General features: G+C 49.4%; 1 protein-coding gene across 2 annotated transcripts; it reads right to left on the bottom strand.

Annotated features, from left to right (window-relative positions):
- BPIFB2 (BPI fold containing family B member 2) lies at nt 1-21885 on the bottom strand. 2 transcript variants are annotated; one of them, XM_053574126.1, is made up of 16 exons: nt 21844-21885; nt 20970-21112; nt 18673-18766; nt 14709-14813; nt 13695-13841; nt 12228-12288; nt 10735-10795; nt 4967-5058; nt 4537-4722; nt 4238-4291; nt 3642-3812; nt 3021-3088; nt 2833-2878; nt 2127-2190; nt 1714-1790; nt 1-318 (listed from the first exon to the last, which is right to left on the bottom strand). In XM_053574126.1, exons 2-16 carry the CDS (start codon nt 21076-21078, stop codon nt 277-279), a joined length of 1377 nt encoding a protein of 458 aa, XP_053430101.1. In that variant the 5' UTR covers nt 21079-21112; nt 21844-21885; the 3' UTR covers nt 1-276. The 2 variants fall into 2 exon arrangements, with proteins under 2 accessions (XP_053430101.1, XP_053430102.1); XM_053574127.1 differs by lacking the exon at nt 3642-3812.
- Between the last annotated feature and the right edge of the window lie 4001 nt (nt 21886-25886).

The raw sequence follows: 25886 nt of genomic DNA, 5'->3' as shown, positions 1-25886 counted from the left end.
TGGAATAGGGGAGGTCTGCACAGCCTGGAGGACCAGTCTGCTCCCCACCAGAAGGGGACAGAGGACCCTGAGGTGAGGGAAGAGGAGGGGGAGAGATGGGGAGGAAGCAAGGGAGGGGATCCAGACACTCAGTGAAGGTCAAACAGCTCAGTTGGTCAGTCTGGCTTGCTGGTGATGGCTGAGTATGGCTTTGCCTCAGTTGCCACTGTGGATCGAGGTAAGAGGGTCCCCAGAGCAGCAAACTGGCCCACTGTCAGTCCTCCCAGTGAACCTGCCTCAGTGCTGGTAGAAGAGTCCACCAGATATCACAACGTAGCCCTGAAGGGCAAAGAAAACCACGGACCAAGTCAGAGGCTGCGTGAGGCCAGGGAGGACCCCAGCCACCCCATCAGCCTGGCTCTGAATTCACCTTCTGCCATTCTTGCTGTGTGTCCTGAGGATACTCCTTAGCCTCTCTGGACCTCAGTTTCCCTCTCTGTCTCTTGGGGGTGCAAAGCAACTGTGAGGTGCAATGAGACCCCTCAGGAGAAGCTCTCAACATGGGGCCAGCACTGAATGTGTGTCCAGTGGCCAGGACCACTGCTGTTTTGGTGACCAGAAGTCTAGAACCATCAAGTGTCTTCTCCAAGCCTAGGTCTCCCCAGCAGAGGACGCTCCAGACCATCCCTACTCTCTATACTGCCCTTTAGAAACATTCTGGAGAGCTGCTAATCTTTCACTCATTCATTCAACAAATCTTCATTGAGCCTCTACTGCAAGCCAAGCCCTGTGGCAAGTGCGGGGGACCCACTTCCTGCCCATTCTAGGGGTACATGGTTCAACACAGTAGCCGTTAGCCACAAATGCCTTTGGCTGATAGTGGCTACTGCTTTACACAGTGCAAATTTCCATCCTCACAGCAAGTTCCACAGGATGGTGCTCACCTAGGGAGCTTTGACTTCTGTCCTGTTGGTTGGACTCTGAGTGCTAAGGTGAGTCAGTCACTGACCGTGCCTGTTTGGGGAAGTCTGGAGGAGATTCCCACTAACAGCTGTGCCCCTCTGTGTCCCAACTGTTCTTTCTCCTGCGGGTACATCACCCAGGTGCCTTGGGACCTGAGTTCCTAAAGAACAAAGGCACCGTTCCTGGAAAGACATTCGCAGGTCATGCTTGGGGGTGTGAAGATGTTGGGCTGAGAGACCTTGGCTCAGTTTCTGTCCTATGTATGTCTTGTGGAGTGTATTTCCTTTAATATCCCAGGCAAAACAGGAAAAAAAGTTGCAGGATCTCACTCTGGGCCCACAATTTCAGACCTAGGGAAAGCAATTCTAGAAAACTCAGGATGTTCCCTGTCCCCATCCAGGCTGCAGAGGTTTCACAAAGCTGGAAGGAGCCCCCTGTCATCTTCCTCCAGACCTCACAAGGGTCATGCCCATCCCAGGGCACAGAACCCTGGGACAAATCCCCTGAGTGTGGCCTGTTGAATAATTTGATTGGGACTAACAGGCAGATGGAACCTTCACATCAAAGCCTCTTAATGTCCTGAATCGTCCATCTTGTGCAGTTAAGAATTCATGGCAAGGTCTTGGAGGGAGCAAAGTGCACCCACCAGCCCAGCTGAACCCAAGCCCCCTAGTTTGCACTAGAAAGGTGGAAGGAGCAAGGAGACCTCAGTGAGCCAGCCTCCCTCCAAGGGTGGAGGAGGTTCTTCTGGTCACACCCAAAGGCTCTCACCTCGTAGACAAAGACTTCAGGGGTGACGTAGAGGAGGTTGATCACATTGGGGAGGGCAATTCCTATGCCCAAAAGAGCTGCAGGTGGAAGGAAAAATGAAGTTGTGCTGGGGGCAGTAACAGATCATCACCTGGAGCCAGCCCTGAGTGCGAGTCCTCATATGCATCAATGTACTGAGTCCTCTCTGCTGCCCAGGAGGTAGATGCTGTTGTTGTTATACCCATTTTACAGAAGAGGAAACTGAGGCTCAGAGAGGGAGAGGAACTTAGCAAAGATCACACAGCTGGCCGTGTGTGTCAAGGTGCCACCCTCTTAATCTCTGAGCAAGGAAGGGGGTGAAGACTGAGCACGGGGCTAGGATAAGGTCAAGGGGGTGGCCGAGGACCCCTCCTGGAGCAGGGAGCAGGTCTCACCATTGAGGTGGTCCAGCAGGGGCTTCTCAAATACTGTGCCCATGAGCATGTGCACTTGATCCTTCTGCAGCCACAGAGCCAGGGAGGAGAGGAGCACAGGCCCACTCCAGACGAGGGGCCAGGAGAGAGGGACAGTTAGGGACTTACACAACACATGTACAGACAGATGGCAGAGGCAGAGGGAGAAGGGAGGACAGGAGGTTACCCATGTCCTGGGTTCAAGCAGAGCCAAGCTACACTCCAGGGCTTAACCCTACTTGGGACAGGAGAGGCTGAGGAACCAGCACACTGGGCACTCACATACTGTGTGACTAACGGGTGCATTGGCTGGCGAACCACCTGTCACCAGATGATGACAGACAGACAGATTGACAGCTGGGTGGATGGAGAGGGCATATTGAATGGCACACTAGCTGACAAATGGTGGCCTGGTGGCCAGTGGCCCAAATATGTCAATCAGCTGAAGGGACAGCCACAATCCAACTTGTTCAACTGACTGATGGCTTCTGGGGCTGAGGGCTGGGTGATGAGTCGTTGACTACAGAGTAACAAGCAGGCAGGCTGCCTGGCCACTGTTCTCAGACACCCTGGGGAAGCCTGATCATGGTGACCACATACAGACACACGTGCACACACACCCCTTACCCAGGCTCCAGGCCCCACCCATCCAGCAGAGGGTCTCTGGAGACCCCAGCCCCCCACTCACATCAACCAAGCCCACATTGGAGGAGGCCACTGTGAGCTGGATGTCCCTGAAAGAGAAGAAGGAGGTTCAGATGGGGCCTAACAGCCCCCAGCCCCAGGCTCCCCTAGCTGATACTGTGACCCATGTGGTTGTGGGCCCACTGCACAGAAAATATGTTGAGCTGGCTGGGTCCAGGAGGTCTCACTTACCCCAGGACAGAGGTGGTGCCCTGAAGCTTCACCTTGGACATAGAGAACTGGAGGCTCAGGTTCACGACCTGGGTATGTGGGGAGAGCAGGGTAAGCAGGCACAGAGCCACCAGGTAGCCTTCAGTGGGCCACCGGCTACCCGGCCTCCTGTGCACTCCCCACTCATTCAGGCAACAGGCGTTTGTGGAGCACCTGCTATGTGCCAGACCCTGCAGTGACCATCAGGAGCAACACACCACAGGCCAGTGAGGGAGGAGACAATAGCCAAAGTAACCAGACTGGATCCTGACAGAGAGTGGCAGGCACTACAAAGGCAGATTGGTGGCATGGAAAAGGCTGCTGGGGACCTTCTCACTCTGGGTAGTCCAGGAAGACTGCCCTAAGGCTCCACCATTTAAGCTGAGACCTGAAAGGTGACGAAGGGCTACGAGCCAGGGCAGGAGATGCCTAGCTAGAGGGCTCAGAGTGTGCAAAGGTCCTGAGGCAGGAACATCTTGCCATGTTCAAGGAACAGAGAGGATACTGGTGTGAATAGTCAAAGCAGGTGAGGGAGAGCAAGAGGGAGTGAGATCTCCTTGAGAGTTGCCCACCTCCGGCCACCCCCCCTGGCCCAGTGCTCACCACCTCCAGGGAGAAGAGGGAATGGAATGCAGAGTTGGAAGCCACTACCAGGACCTCCACGTAGGGCTGCAGCCGCAGTGTGGCGTTGTCGGGATGGAGGAAGGCCATGGGCGTGGCACCTAGCCGCACCTTGAGCACCACGGGCATGGGCTCCGGGAACTGGCGGGCCACCTGGGGAAGCAGAGCAGGAGGAGGGCCCGCCGGGCAAGCCTAGGTGGCCTCTCTACTCAGTCATTCCCCGTATTTGCTGATCAAGCCACCATTGATCTGTACATGGCTGGGCCATAGAGGTGGGTCCACCCTAGTCTGCTGGATTAGGGGTTTAGTCCTCCCTAGACAGTGTCCTTAAGCTCAATCTTGAGGCTAGGTAAGGAAAGGAGAAGAAAATGCACCCAGACAGCGGGCACTGCGTAGGCAACAGAAGACATCTGGGGAGAAGGAGGGGCTTCCCTGAGATTGAAGGGGAGGAGCAGCCTTAAGGTCAGATGCTGAACCCTACTTGGGACAGACACCAGCCAGCAGAGATCCTACAGCCCAAAGAACCGCCCACCCCAGTCCCATGCCTTAGCCCCTGGAATGGCAGAAACGTCACCAACCTCAGGGATGAGCCGGCCCAGTGCAGAGGTGTTCAGTGGGTTGTCATCTGACCTCTGAAATCAGTCCCCCATGATATGACAGCTTTCAGGGCAGCCACTCCCCAAGCTAGATCACCCACCTGCCCCTTATGGACAGGAATCACTCCTGCAGACCTTGTTTAACCCTTCCAACAGCTTTCCTGTGGCCCCAAACCCCGGCTTCCCCAACCGCCCATGATTTGGCCTCTATGGGGTCTCCTTAGTCTGGACCATAGAGGTCCCCTGCCCCCATGTGCCCTGAGCAGCAGGTCCAGCCTCACCAGCTCCCCTGTGATGTCCAGGTTGAGGGCACCGGCCTTCTGCAACAGCAGGAGGGCAGAGTCAAACAGGTGCTGGGAGAGGCCCACGGTGGCCATGGTGCCATTGGTGCCCACATGCTGGGGTAGCACAAAGTGGGTGGCATCCCTAGGCAGGACGATGGGCTTGCCCAGCAGGAAAAGAACAGCCTATAGGGTGTGGAGGAGGGAGAAAATCAGGCAGACAGCAGTGGGAGGTGGCTCCAGAGCAGAACTGGTATCTTAGATGCCACCCTCCCCCTGTCTAGCCTCACACCTTTGTGTGCCCTGCTCCCAGCAGGAATGCCCTTCCAGTCCCTCTCGCCTTAACTCTGCTCCTTTAGGAATCTCCTGGGACACTGAGGATTCCAGAGGCAACAAGCCCCAAGCTTTGGGCTGACAAAGAGGCACTTACATTGATATCCAAGGAAATGTAGTCACTAGTGATGGTGGGCTCATTGATCATGCTGTAGCGAATCTGGGACTCAGGACCCACAGGGTTGAGGCCTTAATAAAACAGGATGGAGAAGAAAAGATGGCACTTTAGCACCTCATGCATCCAGAAAATATTATCCGATTACCCAGAGCCAGGCCAAGAAACAAAAAAGGCAAGGCAAGGCCTTTGAGTAAGCACACCTAAGTGGCAAAGTGCACACACGCAACATTCAGCCACACACACCCTGCTGCCTCTTAGCAGTTCTAACAGGCATGGTTTCTGCTTTCCCATTTGGGAAAAGATTAGTGACTCAAAATTAGAAGGAAAGAGAATGGTCAGACCAGGCACAAATAACCTCTGGCAAAGGCAAGAAGGAACCACAGAACAAAGAAGAGAGCTCTTGTTTATCAAAGTCCAGAAGTTGGACGTTCACCGTCTCATTCAGTGCTCATTATAGTCCTATGGGGTTATTTGACACGCACGCACACACACAGACACTCAATATTTCCCACATACACAGGCTAGTAAGGTTCGGTCTCGCCCAGGAGTGTGCTTGTATACTTTGTCAGGAACTCCAGAGACACATAGCCCTGGGGCCAGTGAACACAAGAGCACAGACCCTCCAAGCTGCTCTCAGACAAGCACAGCTAAGAGCCCCCTTCAGGCCAGTTTACTGAAGGCTCAAAAAATTCTCACTGGGAAAGTTGCAAAGGGTGAGCCACTGGTGGGAACCACGTCCCTGGACACAGCTGGAAGGCAAGGCAGGCTCAGGCTCAATCCTAGCCATCAGGAAAGCCCAGCTCTGAGCAAGAACCCCTCCCCTAAGGATTCTGGATAAACCAGAGCATACGTAGGCATGGAGAGAGCTATGTTTTATGTATCTACTTATGTCTACGTGTATATCTGCTGCTAAATATCTCTTATGCTTATATTATATATACACAAAATATGTAAATTATATTTAAATGTATAATAAAAATTTAAATTATATTTAAATATAATAAAATTTTAAATTATATTTAACTATAATAAAATTTAAATTATATTTAAATATATAATTATTTACTATTATATAAATATTTATATATAAATATACAAATATCTACTATTTTGTATACAAATATAGAGTATATAAAATGCATAAATACATATTTATAAATATGCCTCTATTCGGACTTTTGTTTTCTCTTGTCTTTTCTAGATTTAATTTTATTTTCCCTAATATTTTGGATATTGTTTATGATTATAAAAGAAATATCATGTGATTCCATTTTTATAGGTCATTAGCTGTCAAAGATTGAGATGGGAAGAGAGGACCAGCGTGAAAGGATTTGGGGGACTCTGGAACGTTCTGCATTTTTAGTGTGTTGGTTGTTACATGACTCTAAGCAAATGTCAAAACTGTATACCAACAAGGCTAAATTTTTCTAAGTTTAAAAAATAAATAGAAACTCAAAAATATTTAAAAAATACATATTTATTGTGGACATTTAGAAAACATAAAAAAGATGTAAAATATAGCCCATAATCTCAAATTTATTCCTTTTTTTTTTTTTTTTTGAGATTTTCTTTGCTTTCTGTTGTTGTGAGACAGTCTCACTCTGTCATCTGGGTAAAGTGCCATGACGTCACAACTCCAGCAATGTCAAGCTCTTGGACTCAAGTGATCCTCTTGCCTCTGCCTCCTGAGTAGCTGGGACTACAGGCACCTACCACAATGCCAGACTAGTTGTTTTTTTTTTTCTATTTTCAGTAGAGACAGGGTCTTACTCTTGCTTAAGCTAGCCTCAAACTTCTGAGCTCAAGCAATCCACCCACCTCAGCCTTTCACAGTGCTAGGATTGCAGTTGTGAGCCACTGTGCGTGGCCTTATTCAATATTTTCTTATGCAGACATAAGTTTCTCATTTCCTTTTTCTCTGTTTAAGTAAAACTGAAGTGAAGCTACCTATAGTTTTGTATCCTTCTCTTTTTTCTTAACAGCATTACAACTTAATTAAGAGCACAGGCTGCCTCAGTTTTGTCATCTGTAAAATGGGGCTGATAATGTTAGCTTTTATTTTATGTATTTTGCCAGGCATGTTGCTAGGCGAATAAATGCCCCTTTAAACTATGCTTTTAAACAGTTTGTAAGAATCTGAGATGATGGATATGTTAATTAGCTTGATTTAATTATTCCACATTGTATTCCTAGATCATAACATAACTTTGAATCTCATAAATATGTATAATTATAAATTGTCAATATACAATAAAATTTCCAATAAATAAAATTTTAAATAACTAATTAATTAATGGCTCTATGCTTCCACATTCTAGGTATACAGCCAGTCCTCTAGGGCTGGGCACTTGAATTTCCTTTATTAGATTTTTTTAATTTCTCAAAGACAAGGGCAAGAGCTGGTTTTTGGTATGCATCCACTTGGACATCACCTCGTGGAGGAAAAAGGAAGGCACCTACATTTATTAAGCCTACTGCCCATCAGGCAGTTAACCTGTGCTGTCTTACAGCAAGGCCTTAGGAGAAGTAGGAATCTTGATCTCTATGCTTTTCAATAGGAAGCTTAGGTTCAGAAAGATCAAGTGACTTCCCTAAGGTCACACAGCAAGTGAGCTTCTGGAGCCAGACTTCAACTCACATCCTTTAATTCCAAGTCCAATTTTCTCAGCCTCTTGGTGCTTCCTCTTAAGATAATATGGGGTCTCAGGCAGCTCAGGGAGCAGGGAAATGAAGGAAAGGCCCCCAGGCAAGGTGACTTGGAGCTGTGTTGTCAAGTGTGGCCAGAGCAGTAGCTGGACGTGTGTGTGGAGAAGAAAACCAGGATGAGTTGGTAAGAGGGGGGCTCTGAGCCCCATGCTGAGAAAGTAGACACAGAGCCTCTGACTTTCCATCTGTAAGTTGTGAATAATAATGCTGCTCTGCAAGACTGTTGTTAAAAGTTTGTGCAAGAAAGCCAAAGTTACCTTGATACAAAATTATTGACTGAAGAACCGAGCACAGGCTGCTAACCAACACCCACCAACGTCCTGCATGCCTGTCCCCGCCCAAGTGAGTTAGACGCAGGCCCCTGCTCAAAGCCAAAGCCAACAAATTGTGAAGTGCAGGTGCCAGCAGTCAGCAGCACCAGATTTCATGACACCGATGGCAGTGCTGTGGAAGAGAGAGAGATAATAGAATCCCAGGCAAAGCCGCCACAAGGGAGAAGGTGCTTCAGACAGGAGCAACTTTCAAACAGCCTGGCAAAAAAAGTGATGAGCCTTTGGTTATGCGCTCAGGCTGTAAGAACCAGATGTTAAGCCAGGAGGTTGTACGGAGCTCACCAAGAAGGTATCACCCCCAAATCAACGTGTGGTGTGTTCTTTCATCAGTCTAAAGATTGAGGGTAATTGCCACTGTAGTTCTTAGATATTAACAAATATTGCTAAAAAGATGACAAAGCCCAGCTAATTTCATAGCTTTTAGTTTTAATCGTAAGATAAAGTCCTGACGGAGCCTTGTTTAGGAGGCCACTCAAGTGGACCAACCACGGTGGCTGCAGGTACCTGGGGTAGGTGTGGAAAGTAGGGAGCATTATGTAGGTGACCCATTACTGGGAAGAATTAGTGGACACACCCAGCTCTTTGTCCTTTGGGTAGGACAAGGCTGAGGCATGTTCTACTCCCCCATAGGACTGAGACAGTCCCCATGCAATACCCTTCCTGCCCTGTTTCACTTGCCCCTCCCTGACCCGTGCTCCCTAGAGCACCTCCTACATGAACCACTTACACTAAAACCCTACCAGGCTTCTGGGGGAATCAGTCTAAGGCAGCTGCCTACTCCTGTAGTTAGACACTCCTGGGTAGTGGAAAAATCTCTGGAGAAATCAGAGGTAAACAAGGCTGATGGAAGGTGGGGAGGAGGAGAAGGCCCAGCCCGAGGCCCTGCCTGGATGGTGGGTGGCCCCCGAGGAGGGAAACAGGAGCAGGGGCACGTTACAGCAGAAGAGCTTGTGTTCTGTGCAGGACATGCCCAGTCACAGGAGCCTACGGGACTCCCAGGAGGAAGCGGCCAGGGGGAAGTAGAATATAAATGCCTGAGCTCAGGACAACACCCCCAGCCCTGAGAGTGGGAGGAGAGGAAGGGGGTCTGACACAGATGACCAGGACAGAGATCTGAGATGTGGGAGCAATGTGGGGGAGCACAAGGACCCTGAAATCTCCAGGCAGGGGAGCCATTGAAACAGACATACACCCACTCCTACACACACACACACACACACACACACACACACACACACGATCATGGCAAGAGCCCAAAACTGCCCAGCCCTCAGACACGAGTTCTTCCCCCAAACACCTCCTGCAGGAAGGGATCCAGGCCGCAGCTGGCAGCAGGGTCTACTCCCTGCTCCCCACCACTCACCACCTTCTATTCTACAGACTATGCCCAACCCTGGGCCTGAAAGAGAGGACAAGACGGGGTCCCCTTGGGTCATGAACCCCACCCGTCATCTCTTTTTCTCCCAACCGAAGATGCAAAGTTCAGAACTTTTTTTAAATCAACCCAGCTTATTTCCCAGGCCCAGTGCTATGCTCAGCACTTGATGTAAACTGTCAAGTTTAATTCTCACAGCCACCCTGCAACGGGAGGTTCTATTATTATCCACGTTTTACAGAGGAGGAAACAGAGGTCAAAAGGTTGAGGGGGACACCATGCTCAGCTCTGTGGGAACCCAGCCAGGCAGGCCCCAGAGAAGGCATCTCTCAGACTCAGTGTGGCACAGTCTCCTGTCCTGATTTAATGTTTTCCTTTAAATCAACTTCCTTTTTCTTAAATTAATTGCAAGGAAGCTTTCTATCACTGTCAAGAACCAGAAATCAATACTCATTCATGACATCACCAGCTAGATGGGGCAGTTATTTATCCTTACCAATATGGCATCACAATAAATGCGTAACTATCCAATTGAAGAATTAGCCACAAGGCCGGGTGCAACGGCGCACACCTGTAATCTTAGCCCTCAGGGAGGCTGAGGTGGGTAAAGTTCAAGACCAGCCTGAGCAAGAGTGAGACTTTGTCTCTACTAAAAATAGAAAAATTATCCAGGCATTGTGGTGAGCACCTGTAGTCGCAGCTACTTGGCTGAGGCAGGAGGATCACTTGAACTGAAGAGTTTGAGGTTGCTGTGAGCTATGATGTCACAGCACTCTACCCAGGGTGACAGAGTGAGACTCTGTCACAAAAAAGAAAAAAAAGAGAATTAGCTACAAAACACCTCCCATAAATTCCAGGCATAAGCCACAGACCCTAAGCACCTGCCGAGCCCCCTCTCATAACATGTGCGCCCATTCCCACACCCCTGTCTCTTTGGATGGTGCATAAAGATTTCCAAGGGTTCCATTAAGACAACTGCAAGGCTCCTTTAAACTATGAGAATCTGGTTTCTGAAATCCCACAATTCTGCAAGTGTGAATGATTCTTAGATTCATGGTGCTGAGATTCTTCAATGTAAAGACTCCCAATTTGAAGATTTTTGTTTTGTTGTTCAGATTATTTGATCTAAGATACGTAGATTCTAGAATCAAAGACTTGGTTTTAGAATTTGGAGATTCTGAGGGGCTGTGAATAATGATGTTGTTTGGGAAGCCCACAATTCAGTCATCCTGTGATTGACCCCGAGAAGTCGAACCTAATCCAGAAGGGGAGTCTCTGAAGGGCCTTACAGGGGCCCATAGGCCCCACCCCACCCCTCTGCTCCCAGGTCTTACCAATTAATGTGCCCAGGTGGACGTTGATGCCCTGCACCAGGCTGGCAATGCTCAGACACAGCTGCAGCAAGAGAGAGAGAAGGGCTGGGGTTAGGGCTACCCTTGGGCAGGCGGGGGCAAGGATCCTTGTCTAGAGCCTCCCCTGACCTATGCACCAAGTCTGGACTCCCTCCCCTCCTCCACCACCCAGTGGGCATCTGTAGCACCTTCTCTGGGCACTGAGGAAGCAGGAAAACTGCCCTCAGGTTGATGGGGGCAGTGTGGGCCCACAGGCATCAGGGGCAGGACAGGGGCTGGGGAGCACAGCAGAGGGGCCCATAGGCAGTCCCCAAGTGACTGAGCCAAGGAGCCTGCTGCAGAGGGCCCCAGAGGGCCAGCTGGTAAGAGGGTGGCACCCGTGGTGGGCCTCAGATGCCAGGGAGATTGGAGACTCTTCCAGGCATGGTGGGCAGCCAGAGAAGTGTATTAAGCTGAGGTCACAGGGACCAACGGTGGGGACAGAAGAACTACAAGGCCGGGGACACTTGCAGCCTGGTCCAGGCCAGAGTTGGTGAGGCTGGGCCAGCCGAGGCCCCGAAAAGGAGGAGAAGGACGATGATGACAAGGAAGAGGAGGGAAGGGTCCTCCCCTCCTGCAGGGCTGCCCGCAGGCCCTCACCCAGAGCATGCTGGCTATGAGGAGAGCAGGGTGGCCTCAGGGAGCAGAAACACGGGACCAACAGGCAAGGTTAAGGGACCACCCGGACAGTCAAGCTGCACCACCTGCATCCCTTGAGCCTCAGTTTTCTTATCTGCAAGGTGGGAATGTTGCAGTCCCCCTCTGGGGGGATGTTGACTTGGTCTCTACTACTGTCCCTTAAAGGGATGTGGGGGTGGGTTGGGATGAGGCAGGGAGGGAGAACCAGCTCCCCCTGGACAGTGAGACCCTGGCATCTCTCACCAGGTCAGATCCATGCAGAGAATGGCAGGAGCTAAAATAGCCACTCACTCTGCCAAACACTGTCCAACGCTCTTCTCAAATGTGAACGCACTTAGTCCCCACAACAACCCCGACACCCCCCGCAGTAACCTTTGTGGAGTCAGGAGCAGAGGGAGGCTGAGTGGCTGGCCTGCAGTGTACAGCTGGGAAGAGGGGTGCCAGCACTCACCTGGCCACATCTGGTTCCAGCACCTATGCCTTGCTTAGACTTTGTCTCCTTTTCATAAACCACAGGCCCAAGAAAGCATTGTCCTCACTCCCAGGGTCTCCTCAGGATTAACCTTCCTCCCTCCAACCTCACAGACACTGCTGCCCTTGTTTGGGTCTTCCATTACTACCCTGGACCATGGCACCAGCCCCTTCCGGGCCTTCATGAAAAAGGGGAGCCACCCCATGAAGTGCCTTCTATTTTTTAAAATCCTAAACAAAGCCCCCCAGGCCTGAGATCCCACCCTGCCATCACCATGCCTTTGGAGTGGAGTGGTGCCCTCCTTACTGACTGTCAAGTCCTTTACCTTATTACTCAAGACGGCTTTGATGTGCTTCTGCACCAGGGCCAGCAGCGCGTGGGAGGTGCTGGGGAGAGACGCAGGAAGGACTCCTGAGTTCCCGGACCACACATGCTAGGCCCTGTCTCAGCAAAGCCACAAGTCCAGAGAGGCAGAGATTCCCAACCGGTACACGGCCATGTGTCAGACACAGTGCCTGCATAACTGTCCTCACAGATGAGGAAACGGAATCTCAAGGAAGAGGGTCATTTGTGTCAAGGTTTGGAAGTGGCCAAGAATGTAATAAGTTAGGTCAAGCATAGGGAGACAGAGGGGACATTACAAAAGCCAGACTTGGCCATATCCTCAGCCAGCTGGCTTTCTGGCCGCCCTGAGCCAGGGGGAGGGACAGGGCTGAGACCCCGCTTCCTGCTTTGGCTCCAGTTTTCTGTGACACACCTACTAAAGTCCCTTCCTGGTGCTGGGCCTCAGTTTCCCTCTGAACCATGAGACTTGGGTCTAAGTCAGTGTTTTCCAACAGTGCTCCACAGCAACCTCTGCTTCCTTGGATCATTAAAATGTTAATTCAAGTTAAAGCCCAAACTCAAAGGATCAACCTCCCAGGGAGGTGGGAGGGTGGCATCTGTGTCTTTAAAGCCATCCACCTCTGGGCTTTCATTCACCCTCAGTAAACTGTGAATAGCCCCTGCCCATGAAGACCACGAGGGATAGTGAGTTACACACGAGCAATCATAGGGCACAAGCGTGGATGGGTGTGTGCACAGATACCCCTCTGTGTGGAAGAAGCTTAGTCTTCCTGCAAACATTTCATTCTTTTAAGCCTTCAAAATGTTCAACTGCCTCAGTGCGAGTGCCCACCCACATTTGGGAAGGTATAAACATAATATAAGGGGATTCACATAGGCTGCCTGTGTTTGAATCTGGCTACACCATTTGGCAGCTGTGTGACCTTAGGCAAATCACTTAACTGCTCTGTGCCTCCGTTTGCGTTCCTGTAAGATGGGGGAAATATACCTATCTGTGGGCAGCAAAGGAGATGATCTGTGCCCAGCACCCAGTAGGCACTCTGGGTGGGGGTTGCTAATAGCTTAAATGCAGGAGTGAACAGCCCTCTGACTCCCTGCAAGGGCTTGGCCAGTCTCTGGCCCTCTCCAGCTTCCTTCTCCCCAGGTCTGCTGGGAGGAGTGGCTCCCTAAGGTCTAATCCATCCCAAATCCCTCCCCAAAGAATATGGCAATGTCATATGGTACAGAATGGTAAGGAGGACACTGGCTCTGGCCACTTGCTTACTGTGTGACCTCAGGCAAGTCTCTCTCACTCTCTGTGCCTTGGAGTCCCCAGTCATAAAACGAGCATGTTAATGGGCATCTCTGCTATTGCGGCCATGGGATAAAGTCCTGAGTGGGAAGCTCAAAAAAGGTCACTACAGCCTTAGCATCTGATATTTCTACCCTGCCCTCACCAGGTACTCACCTGTTACTGCCATCGAAATTGCTGGAGTGGCCTAGAAGTGAGAAGCAGGTAGAAATGCTGACCACAGGGGTCCCGATGGAGCCCTGGGCCACGCGGACGTCAGCCATCAGTTCCACAGGCAGGGTCAGCTCCAGGGGCTCTGGAACACTGCAGGGAGCCATTCCTGAGTCCCAGCAGCACCACCCAGCAGAGCCCCTGATAGCTGATGAGAGACCCTCCAAATCCCTCAGCGTGTGGCTGACCTCCACTCAAGAGTGAGATAACCCCTCCCAGGGCAGGCCTAGACACTTCCTCAAACTCCACTTGAGGTCATAGACATTGCAGCAGATGGGTGTGAGCTCTGGCTCTCTGGGCCCTCTCACTGAAAGACCCTGGGCCAGCCATTTGCCTTGCTAAGCTTCAACTTTCTTTTCTGTGAAATGGACATAAGATTGGTTGTGTCTATTTCACAGGGCCCTGTTGAGTTTTCTGTGAAATAATCATGTGAAACTATCCAGTTCACAGCCTGGTCCCACAGTAGCTGGTCCCCATGGATCTCTCTGAATGCCCAGCTCATAGTTTGAAAATTAAATGCTATAACACGCAACGTGTTGGAGGCACAGAAATAATTCTAAAAGCCACATCTATTGTGCCTGGCTTTGCAAAAGGGAGGGCAGTAGTTATAGCAATGAACCCCATTCACCGTGACCCTCACAGCCACCCTGCAAAAGTTCTTCCTGCTTCACTGATGAGGAGACTGAGGCTTGGAGAAGCAAAGAGACTCTGCCCAGTGGTACAGTGGCTGAGCAGGGTCTGGGTTCTCAGCACTTCTCCCACTATCTGACTGCCCTCCCAGAGTGGGAGAGAAAGGGCACTAGCAGGGAGCTAGTGGCAGGCTAGCTGGGAGCCCCCTGGGAGCAGGCACCCAGGGGGCCTGGGTGATGACCCTAGAGGAGTTACCAATTCCCTCCCTCACTCCACCCCTCATAGCATCCTGGAAACTCCTCTTGTGCCCCAACAATGAGATTCACTCACCAAAAGATCTTGAAAGTCAAATTGGCTGCTGCTGACAAGTGGATCCCAAAACCAGCAATGAATTTCAGGTGGAAGTGGAGCACATGGACATTCAGAATCTGGATCCTAAAGGATAGGGATCAAGGTGACAGAGTGTCCCCTGTTAAACCACAGAATTAACTCTTGGCGGGGAGCTCCCAGACAAACCTATACTGTTGGTGTTATGAAGAAGGACTTTCTGACAACTGGAACCATGGTGAGGCAGAGGTGGTGAGTTCCCCATCATGGGGGCATGCAAGCCAAAGGTGGACAACCAGCTGGTAGGGAAAACATGCAAGGGACACCCAACATCAGGCAGAACTTGGGTGAGATGATTGCTCTGGGTTTTGACAATTTCTGACAGCAATCTGGAAAGCTGGGAAGGGGGTAGGGGGAGACTATGGGAACCAGAGTAGGCTGAACTGCCTTCTGCAGCGCATAGTCAGTGTCTTCGGCCTGGAGCCTTACAGAGCCACTGTCCTGCTTGCCAAGCACTCTCCAGCTCACCTATTTCCTTTTTTCCTAAATGAAAGTCATTTTTTTTCCTGTATAGTAGTTGACGGGGAGAAATTCAGACGTGACAAAATGGTATAAAGCATAAGGGTCACACCAGAACCCCACTCTTGAACATCCCCACTGTTAGCGTTGGGTGACATCTTCCCGAGACTCTCCTCAGGACGCTGGCCAAGATAGCACCTGCTACTGTTCACTGAACAACCATGCTGGATGTGTGCCCACATCAACCAATGAGGGTCCTTGGTGTGGTTTTCAAACAGCCACGTGGTGTCCCTTGTGGATAGACCACAACTCATTTAGGAACTCTCTGTTGCAGGGTATTTGTGTTGTCCCCAATTCTCCACCATTATTAACCATCCCCAGAAGAGCAGCCACCCCCCACACCTAAGAGCTCTCACACTGGTGACCTCCAGGCCAGATTTTTTTCTTTTTACCCACTTCTTGTTCCACTGTTTTAGAATTTTAAATGTTATAAAATGAGCGGATATCAGCCAAGTGCAGTGGTTCTACCTTTAATCCTAGCACTCTGGGAGGCCGAGGCAGCTGGGTCACTTGAGCATAGGAATTCAAGACTGGCCTGAGCAAGCGTGAGAATCTGTCTCTATTAAAAATAGAACAACTAGCATTTGATAAAATCCAGCATCCTTTTCTAATTAGAACACTGAAGAGTATAGGCATAGGTGGCACATTTCTAAAACTGATTGAAGCTATCTATGTCAAACCCACAGCCAATATTTTACTGAATGGAGTAAAACTCAAAGCTTTTCCTCTTAGAACTGGAACCAGACAAGGTTGTCCTCTGTCACCTTTACTATTCAACGTAGTGCTGGAAGTTCTAGCCAATACAATTAGGCAAGACAAGGAAATAAAGGGAATCCAAATGGGAGCAGAGGAGGTCAAACTCTCCCTCTTTGCTGACGACATGATCTTATACTTAGAGAACCCCAAAGACTCAACCACAAGACTCCTAGAAGTCATCAAAAAATACAGTCATGTTTCAGGATATAAAATCAATGTCCACAAGTCAGTAGCCTTTGTGTACACCAATAACAGTCAAGATGAGAAGCTAATTAAGGACACAACTCCCTTCACCATAGTCTCAAAGAAAATGAAATACCTAGGAATATACCTAACGAAGGAGGTGAAGGACCTCTATAAAGAAAACTATGAAATCCTCAGAAAGGAAATAGCAGAGGATATTAACAAATGGAAGAACATACCATGCTCATGGATGGGAAGAATCAACATTGTTAAAATGTCTATACTTCCCAAAGCAATCTACCTATTCAATGCCATTCCTATCAAAATACCAACATCGTACTTTCAAGATTTGGAAAAAATGATTCTGCGTTTTGTATGGAACGGGAAAAAACCCCGTATAGCTAAGGCAGTTCTCTGTAACAAAAATAAAGCTGGGGGCATCAGCATACCAGATTTTAGTCTGTACTACAAAGCCATAGTGCTCAAGACAGCATGGTACTGGCACAAAAACAGAGACATAGACACTTGGAATCGAATTGAAAACCAAGAAATGAAACTAACATCTTACAACCACCTAATCTTTGATAAACCAAACAAGAACATACCTTGGGGGAAAGACTCCCTATTCAATAAATGGTGTTGGGAGAACTGGATGTCTACATGTAAAAGACTGAAACTGGACCCACACCTTTCCCCACTCACAAAAATTGATTCAAGATGGATAAAGGACTTAAACTTAAGGCATGAAACAATAAAAATCCTCCAAGAAAGCATAGGAAAAACACTGGAAGACATTGGCCTGGGGAAAGACTTCATGAAGAAGACTGCCATGGCAATTGCAACAACAACAAAAATAAACAAATGGGACTTCATTAAACTGAAAAGCTTCTGTACAGCTAAGGAGACAATAACCAAAGCAAAGAGACAACCTATACAATGGGAAAGGATATTTGCATATTTTCAATCAGACAAAAGCTTGATGACTAGGATCTATAGGGAACTCAAATTAATCCACATGAAAAAAGCCAACAATCCCTTATATCAATGGGCAAGAGACATGAATAGAACTTTCTCTAAAGACGACAGATGAATGACTAACAAACACATGAAAAAATGTTCATCATCTCTATATATTAGAGAAATGCAAATCAAAACAACCCTGAGATATCATCTAACCCCAGTGAGAATGGCCCACATCACAAAATCTCAAAACTGCAGATGCTGGCATGGATGTGGAGAGAAGGGAACACTTTTACACTGCTGGTGGGACTGCAAACTAGTACAACCTTTCTGGAAGGAAGTATGGAGAAACCTCAAAGCACTCAAGCTAGACCTCCCATTTGATCCTGCAATCCCATTACTGGGCATCTACCCAGAAGGAAAGAAATCCTTTTATCATAAGGACACTTGTACTAGACTGTTTATTGCAGCTCAATTTACAATCGCCAAAATGTGGAAACAGCCTAAATGCCCACCAACCCAGGAATGGATTAACAAGCTGTGGTATATGTATACCATGGAATACTATTCAGCCATTAAAAAAAATGGAGACTTTACATCCTGCGTATTAACCTGGATGGACGTGGAAGACATTATTCTTAGTAAAGCATCACAAGAATGGAGAAGCATGAATCCTATGTACTCAATTTTGACATGAGGACAATTAATGACAATTATGGTTATGGGGGGGGAACAGAAAGAGGGAAGGAGGGAGGTGGGTGGGGCCTTGGTGTGTGTCACACTTTATGGGGGCAAGACATGATTGCAAGAGGGACTTTACCTAACAATTGCAATCAGTGTAACCTGGCTTATTGTACCCTCAATGAATCCCCAACAATAAATAAATAAATAAATAAATAGAACAACTAGCCAGGCATTGTGGTAGGCCCCTGTAGTACCAGCTACACAGGAGGCTGAAAAAAGAAGACTGCTTGAGCCCAAAATAAAATAAAATTAGTTGATATCCTTCAAAATTTGATAGATTATAGATATATATCTTCTCTGGGAAACCCAAAGATCTGACAATAATGAGTCTGTGTTCATTATGGATGGACAATCACCCAGCCACAGGAAGTGTCTAAGTTTGAGACAGCCCCACCTACCTCTGCCTTGAGTCTTTGTGCATTAAGGGGGCGTGAGGCTCAGACATACGTCTAAATTCCATGTCTGGCCTTTGGAGAAAGAGGCTGAGGTCCTGCCAGCCCTTGGGGACCCAGTAGCCATGGGCTTGGTCCCTGAGGGCAGAAATCCACTAATCAGAGGCAGCAGGCCCCCTTGGTTCCTTTTTCTTGCAACCTCTCATTTGGGGAGGAGAGCACTGTTCTAGCTGTGGGAAAGTACCCACCTCTAAACAAGAGTGCTAGTCTGGAGCACTCTTGGGTGGGAGCACTCACCTGGCGGGGGACCCTAGCAGGTGGCAGCATCTTCTCTGGAGGGCGGGAGCACTCACCTGGTGGGCTGAAGCACCTCTCCACTCTGGTCCAGGAAATACGGGACAGTGACCTGAAGAGCCCGCTGGAGAGGGGCTTTCCCGATTTCAGACACTGTGGGGCCAGGGCAGAGTGAGATCAGGCTGCCCTCTGCAGCCACCAGGCAGCAGGAGCATACCACTTGCCACCCCCTGCCCCACATGGGACTGGAAGGGGCAGGCTTGCGTGGGAACACACGGCGGGTGGGCAGCAGGCTCCCCCAGAGCCCACCTCTGTGCATCAAGCCCGCTTCAGGGCAGGCCCTGCCTCCCTCTCTCTGCCTCTCAGAATCCTGCTTATCTACCCCTTTCCTCAAAAACTGTGGTTGGATCCTTTTTTATCTTGCAAGGCTCCAGCTGGATCCCACCCTCTCCTCCTCTGAGAGCCTTCCCCAAGTCCTGGAGCAGACGGAGCATTTCCCCATGCGGAAGTATCTCCGGGCAGGGAGTGAGAAGCCTTGCCGGAAAACTGAGGACTCGCGAGCCCCAGCTCTGCTACTCCCTGCCCGTGCAGCTGCTCTGTGCTCAGTTGTCCCATCCATAAATCTGTAGTGATTATCATGGCATCTGTGACTTGGGGCCATTGTAAAGGCTTGGTGCACAGTAAGTGCTTGTGATCACCGCTGCTATTTGCTTTTGTAATAACAGTGGCTGTCACTTACACAGCACTCCCGGAGTGCCAGGCACCATTTCAAGTGCTTTTCTGTTCTTATCATGCCCAGTTTACAGGGAAGTGAGGCCACCTGGCCAGGGAAGTTGGCTCTGGACTGAGGCATCTGGCTCTGAGCCTCTGGACTTCCTCACGCACCTTGCTACTGATCCTGAGAAAGGTGTTAATCAAACATGAGGTGAATTCAAACAAGGGGTGATGGCGCTGGAAGGGGGCATTGAATTAGACATCACAGGCCTGAACTCTGCTCAGACTTGCTGGGGGACCTTGAGAAGTCCTTGAGCCTCTCTGGGCTTAGGTTTCCCCAGGGTATAGAGATGGTGCTGTCTGTACTCCCAATGTCCTTCCCAGCCTGATTCGATGTGGCTGAGGTGAGAGCTCCAGGCCTCAGGCTACATCTGTAGTGCTCCCTGCCATAGGCCTTGAACTCCAGGGATTGTAGGATGGGGTGGGGGGCACAGTGGAAACCGCCCATCCCGGCCTCGAAGCAATGTGTGCAGTGTGGGCCACCGGCCAGATTTCTGCCAGGACAAAACACAGGCCAGCAAGCCAGGGAGGACTCCCTGGGGACAAAGGAGGCTTGCACAGGGCAGGGAGAGGGCAGAAAGGTGGTGAGGGCAGCGAGCCTCACGTCCCTTCCTGCAGCCATCCATGCATGGCTCTGTGCTCCAGTCACACTCTGGCACGGATCACTGACCCCTTTCTTTGCCAGCCCATCTGCCCGGATACAGGGTTCCGGAAGGCTGTGTGTGTGCCTGAGGGGGGGGGACCCTGCTGCTTTCCTGAGCCACTGACTCACTGCTTTGTGGCCCGGGCCATTGAAAGGTTGTTTTACTGTCTGATGTAAGTCTCTCACAGTGTAGTTGCCACTGAACTTCGTCTGGCCATGGGGAAAACAGCTTCTGATTTCCCAGCTTTGGTGCGACCCTAAATTCTCCCCCAGGGGGCAACTGAGAGTGAAAAAAGATTTATGTGCTGTGATCCTGGACTTTGGCCGTGTTCGTCCCTCCCTGGGCCTAGGTTTCCTCCTTGTGCCTTTCCCAGGAGATAGGGCAGGACTAGAAGGATCAGGTAGCAAATCTCCCAAGTGGGGCCCAGAGAGGGGCCGGTTTTCTCCTGCTGAGCCCAACAGGAACCTAACCTCAGGAGCACATGCCGTGCTAGACACACCTCTTCCAAGCACATGTACACACAGACCCCCAAGCACGTGTGTACACCTCAGGAGCACAGCCACTCTGTGCACACACAACAGCTGTGTGTCCACTGTCCAACACATGGGCACATCTGCATGATATTTTCAACTCATATGTAGACACATAAAAAAATAGCCACTTAAATTGCCCCATGCCCACACCACTAAAGCTCATTGAGCATGGTCCTGTGTGCACACTGACCACATAACATATATTCACACTCATGCCTTCATTTTAATAAATGTTTGTGGAGCTTCACTGTGACAGGCATTGTCTGGCTTCCAGAGACATAGTAGCAGATAAAAATCTAGGTCTTTATAAGGCTTTTGAGATCACAGATACACACATACCCGCAGGATATCACACACACATGCAGACATGGACTCGCAGACACACGCTCGGTGGCCATCTCTTACCGTAGCTCAGTGTGGCCTTGTTGAGTCTGACTACGGTGCTCGGAATAGAGGCGCTGACCACGGGCAGCAGCAGCACCAGTAGCAGGCCCAGCCCATGTGCCCCAGTCATGGCAGCCCTGGCCGCTGCCCCCAGGATCTGTGGGCTGAGGTAGGGGTAAGAATTAGGGAGTTTGGCCAGAATGGCTCACCCCTGAGCTGCCTGATGGGAGCTCCCAGTCCTTCCCCAGGTGCCCAGACATCAGTTTTTGTATCTCTGGACTGGGAACAATCACTTTGCCCTGCCTGCTCCATCAGGAACCACAGGAAACTAGTCCGGAAACGGTCCCCAAGGCCCAGAGAATGGTCTTGCCTAAACCACACAGCAGACTAGGACCAGGTATAGGACCCGGGCTCTGGCAGAGGAAGATGGTAAGACTCCCAAATGGGGAGACCAAAAGCAGTTTTCTGTCCCAAGAAGATAGTCCAGGCCCACCACCCCAAGACCCAGGGCTGTATCACCTAATGCCAAGAGTCCAGCCCGGTGTGACGGCGCAACCTAGTGTTCAGGGGAGAACCCAAAGGAGGCCTGTCCTCATCTCATCCTGGCCAAATGAGGAACGGCTTCAAAGTAAGCCTCTCACATGCACCCCCCTGCCCTCCCCACCCATCCCGGCTGAGTGGGCCGATCTATGTCAGGGAGGGAGCCAGGCGGGAATGAGGAGTCACTGCTCAGATGGGCTAGCGGAGGCCCATCACGTGGCACAGGCCAGAAGTCCCACAGCAAGATCAGGATAGACAGACCTTCTCCAGAAAGAGGCTGGGGGTGGTATCCCACTGCACAGAAGAGAACTGAGGCTCCTTCCTGGATGAGTGCCTGTCCCATCCCCATTCCTACCTCAGGCAGCTCCTTGAACAGGTGAACTGTCCGCCCCCGGTGGTCAAGTGTGGAGGCTGCTATATGCGGCTCCCCAGTACACAGGGCCTACTGGGAAGGGATCTGAGGAGTGGCAGGTTTGCTTGTGGTTGCAAGTGTTTTCCTTGCAAACATGCCCCTTGCCAAAGTGTCTCATCCCACATGTGTGATGGGGCTGCCACGTAGCCAGGGCAGACTGCCAAATTCTGTAAGACCCTGGGGTAGGGACAGCTTCAGCTTCAAGGGTCAGGAGATAGCTGGAAGGAAGGCTGCTCTTGGGAGGGTACCCTCAACACCCCAGCCTTGTCCAATGAAGGCCCAGGAGGAAGTGGGTGCTCAAATGGCTGCACTGACTTCTCAAGCCAGGTGCCTCCAAGTTCTTCCAGAAACACACATTTAAGAGGAGCAGAAGGCTACCTGAGCCCTAATGCTAGTCATATACACTGAGCCCTAACCCAGTCACTGACTGAGCCTTGATCCTGAGCCCTGATCACAGTCACACACTGAGCCCTAACTCAAAAGGGAAGATATATGAAAGTGTGGATGACCCAATCCCTGTTCCTTAACACCCCAGCCTCTCTCCAAATGTAATCCCACTTACAATGGATTTAGTCCATCATCTTTTTTCCACAATATAAATTCCAAGCTCCACCTTGGCTATATGGGACAAAATGAACTGTGTCTGTACATGAAGAAATTTGTATATACACATGCATGTGAACATTATTTGTGTTTGTGTGTGCATAGTCACATGTACACATGGTCATTAAGTCATAATTACTGGCGTCAGAGGAAAATGTATGTTTTTACGTGTGTGGACATGTTGGCATTGTGGTTGTAGTGTTACAGGCCTGTTTACACAAACATGCATGCGTGTAGATGGGAGTTTTATGTACACGTATGCATATGTGAGTTTGGCCTACTGAGTGTGAGTCTATAAGGGCCTGGTGTTAGGTGCATGTGTGCATGGGTATACAGCGGACTGCTTCCTGGTATCAGGGGATGTGTGTATGTGTGTGTGTGCATCTATATGTAGATGTGTGCATGAGGGGTGATGGCATAGCTTCAAGGAAGGCCCCTCTGTTTCTCTCTATAACACAACTGGGTCATAGGCACAGGAGGCCACCCCCACTCAGATTCCTCTGTGGGTCCCCTGACTCCACACCAGACCAATTATCAGACCCAGAGGCCAGGCCCACCCTGGGCTGGGCCCCCACTAGTGCCGACAGGGCCAACAGAGGACATAGATCCCTTCAAGCCCTCCCTAAGGAGCCAGAGCTCCCCTGAACTAGTCCCGCCTCCTAGCCAGTTCCTCCATCCCTATTTTATTTTTTTTTAATTTATTTTTCTTGTTTGGGGTTCATGGAGGATACAAAAAATTAGGTTACACTGCTTGCATTTGTTAGATAAAGTCCCCTTATAGTTGTGTCCCTCCCCCAAGAGGTGTGCCATACACTGTCACCTCCTTTCCCCCTCCCTTGTCCCTTGTTGCCCCATCCCCCTACCTTGAATTGATTTGAGTTGTTCTCTTATGAGGGTATGTATTAGATCATCTACTGGCTTCATATTAGAATTGTGCACATTGGATTCTTGCTTCTCCATTCTTGTAACACTTTACTAAGAAGAAGAACGTGCTCCAACTCTATCCAGATTAATACAAAAGATGTAAAGTCTCCATCTTTTTTAATGGCTGAATGGTATTCCATTGGTATATATATCATAGCTTGTTAATCCATTCCTGGGTTGGTGGGCATCCACATTTTGGTGATTGTAAACTGAGCTGCGATAAACAGTCTAGCGCATATGTCCTTATGATAAAATGACTTTTTCTTCCAGGTAGGTGCCTAGTAACGGGATTCCAAGATCAAATGGGAGGTCCAATTTTTTTGTTTTGTTTTGTTTTGTCTTGTTGAGACACAGCCTCAAGCTGTCGCCCTGGGTAGAGTGCCATGGCATCACAGCACACAGCAACCTCCAACTCCTGGCGTCAAGCGATTCTCCTGCCTCCGCCTCCCAAATAGCTGGGACTACAGGTGGCTGCCACAACGCCCGGCTATTTTTTGGTTGCAGCTGTCATTGTTGTTTTGGTGGGCCTGGGCTGGATTTGAACTTGCCAGTTCAGGTGTATGTGGCTGGCACCTTAGCCACTTGAGCCACAGGCGCAGAGCCAGGAGGTCCAATTTAAGTTCTTTGAGGATTCTCCATACTTCTTTCCAAAAAGGTTGAATTAGTTTGCAGTCCCACCAACAGTGTGAAAGTTTTCCCTTCTCTCCACATCCACACCAGCATCCCTAGCTTTGAGACTTTGTGATGTGGGCTATTCTCACTGGGGTTAGGTGATAATCTCAGGGTGGTCTTGATTTGGATTTCTCTGACAATCGGGGATGATAAACATTTTTTCAAATGTGTGTTAGCCCTTCATCTGTCTTTATCAGAGAAGATTCTGTTCATATCTCTTGCCGAGTGGTAGATGGGACTGTTTGCTCATTTTTTGTTGATTAATTTGAGCTCTCTATAGATTCTAGTTATCAATCCTTTTTCAGATGCATACCCTACAAATACCTTTTCCCATTCTGAAGGTTGTTTTTTTGCTTTACTTGTTGTGTCCTTAGCTGTGCAGAACCCCATCCCTATTTTAGAGGCCAAAAGGAATGGGCGGAGCCAGGTGTAAGCTCTTTGAGCTCCTGGCCTCAGTTTGCCCACCAATACATATAAGCAGGCCCTCCTGCCCCTCACCAAGCTGAGGCAAACAGCAGACTCAGTGGACAAAGGTACAAATATTGACCAAAGCCACTCTCAGTGTTTGCTGTCAGCATGAATGCTTTATCTCCCTCAACATTTCCAGGGACATTTGGGTGACAGCCAGTAGACATAAAGAAGGGAGATTCTAACCATCCCCTCCCCAGAGGTCAGCATCTCCCCACAGCATGGCAAGTATGGTTCAGCAAGCACCTACTCTGTGCAAAATATCCTGCCAGCCACTCTACCTGTATCCCCAGGGAGGGGGCTGGCTCTGCCTAGCCCTGTATCCAATGCTTCATAAATTCTTGTTGGATGAACAAATGAATGAGCACATGATTGAAAGACCTGGTAACAATTATAATGGTAGCATTTTAGAGTTTCCCCTTCCCTGAGTAGTCTCAGGAGTACTGTGTTGGTTTCTTACTGCTGCTATAACAAATTGCGACAAACTTAGTAACTTAAATTATGATCATACCATTGTGGTGGTCCAAAGTCCAAAATGGGTCTCACTGGACTAAAATCAGGGAGATATTGGCAGGACCACATTCCTTCCTGCAGGCTTTAGAAGAAGCTGTTTCTTTGCCTTTTCCAGCTTATAAAGGCTGCCCTTCCTCCCTGGCTTTTGGCTCATTCCTCCACTTTCAAAGCCAGCAATGTTGGGCTGAGTGCTTTTCACATTTCTATCTCTCTATCTCCCACTTATAAGATCCTTGCAGTTACATTGGGCCTACATGGTTAATCTAGGATATCCTACCCATCTGAAGGTAAGCTTATTTGCAACCTAAACTCCACCTGCTAGCTTTAATTCCCTTTTGCTACATAACATATTCAGAATTTAGTATGTGGTCCTCTTTGGAGGAACATTATTCAACTTCCCACAGGTGCTTAGCCTGCAATTTTGAGCAACTGCCATAAGGGGGCAAAAGTGAATTCATTTTAGTTTCACTATCCAAATGGTCAGGCTCTCTATAAGCAGCTAACAGAAAAAACTTAGCCAAACATTCTGCTTTGTTCTGCTTTTATTTTTCTTCAGTAATACCTAAAACAGCAACACATGTAATGTTTATTTTGTGTTAGGCCCAATGTCCACCAGTGAGAAGCTCCACATTGCAAAATGTATTCACACATAACCTAGAAGGTGGTAAATCTGGGAATCTTAGGACAGGAAGGGGTCTAGGGAACAAGGAAGTACATGGCCTGGTATTGGAGTCTTAGTGCTCTCCCAGCTTCTCAGACACTGGTGTAGCCCTTCCCATCTTGAAGCCTCAATTTCCCCAACTTAA

The sequence above is a fragment of the Nycticebus coucang genome, chromosome 21 (assembly GCF_027406575.1).
Source record: "Nycticebus coucang isolate mNycCou1 chromosome 21, mNycCou1.pri, whole genome shotgun sequence".
Lineage (NCBI taxonomy): Eukaryota > Metazoa > Chordata > Mammalia > Primates > Lorisidae > Nycticebus > Nycticebus coucang.
Note: the sequence above shows the minus strand (reverse complement) of the source record. Positions and strands in the feature narration are given on the sequence as shown.

What these genes read in the sequence shown, in the direction of transcription:
- BPIFB2 (XM_053574126.1), bottom strand. Translation starts at nt 21,078, where the DNA reads ATGACTGGGGCACATGGGCTGGGCCTGCTACTGGTGCTGCTGCTGCCC. An exon ending in GAGGTGCTTCAGCCCACCAG is followed by an intron (nt 14,814 to 18,672) that starts GTGAGTGCTCCC and finishes CCTATCCTTTAG; the next exon opens with GATCCAGATTCTGAATGTCC. An exon ending in TGGACATCACAGGGGAGCTG is followed by an intron (nt 4,292 to 4,536) that starts GTGAGGCTGGAC and finishes GACTGATTTCAG; the next exon opens with AGGTCAGATGACAACCCACT.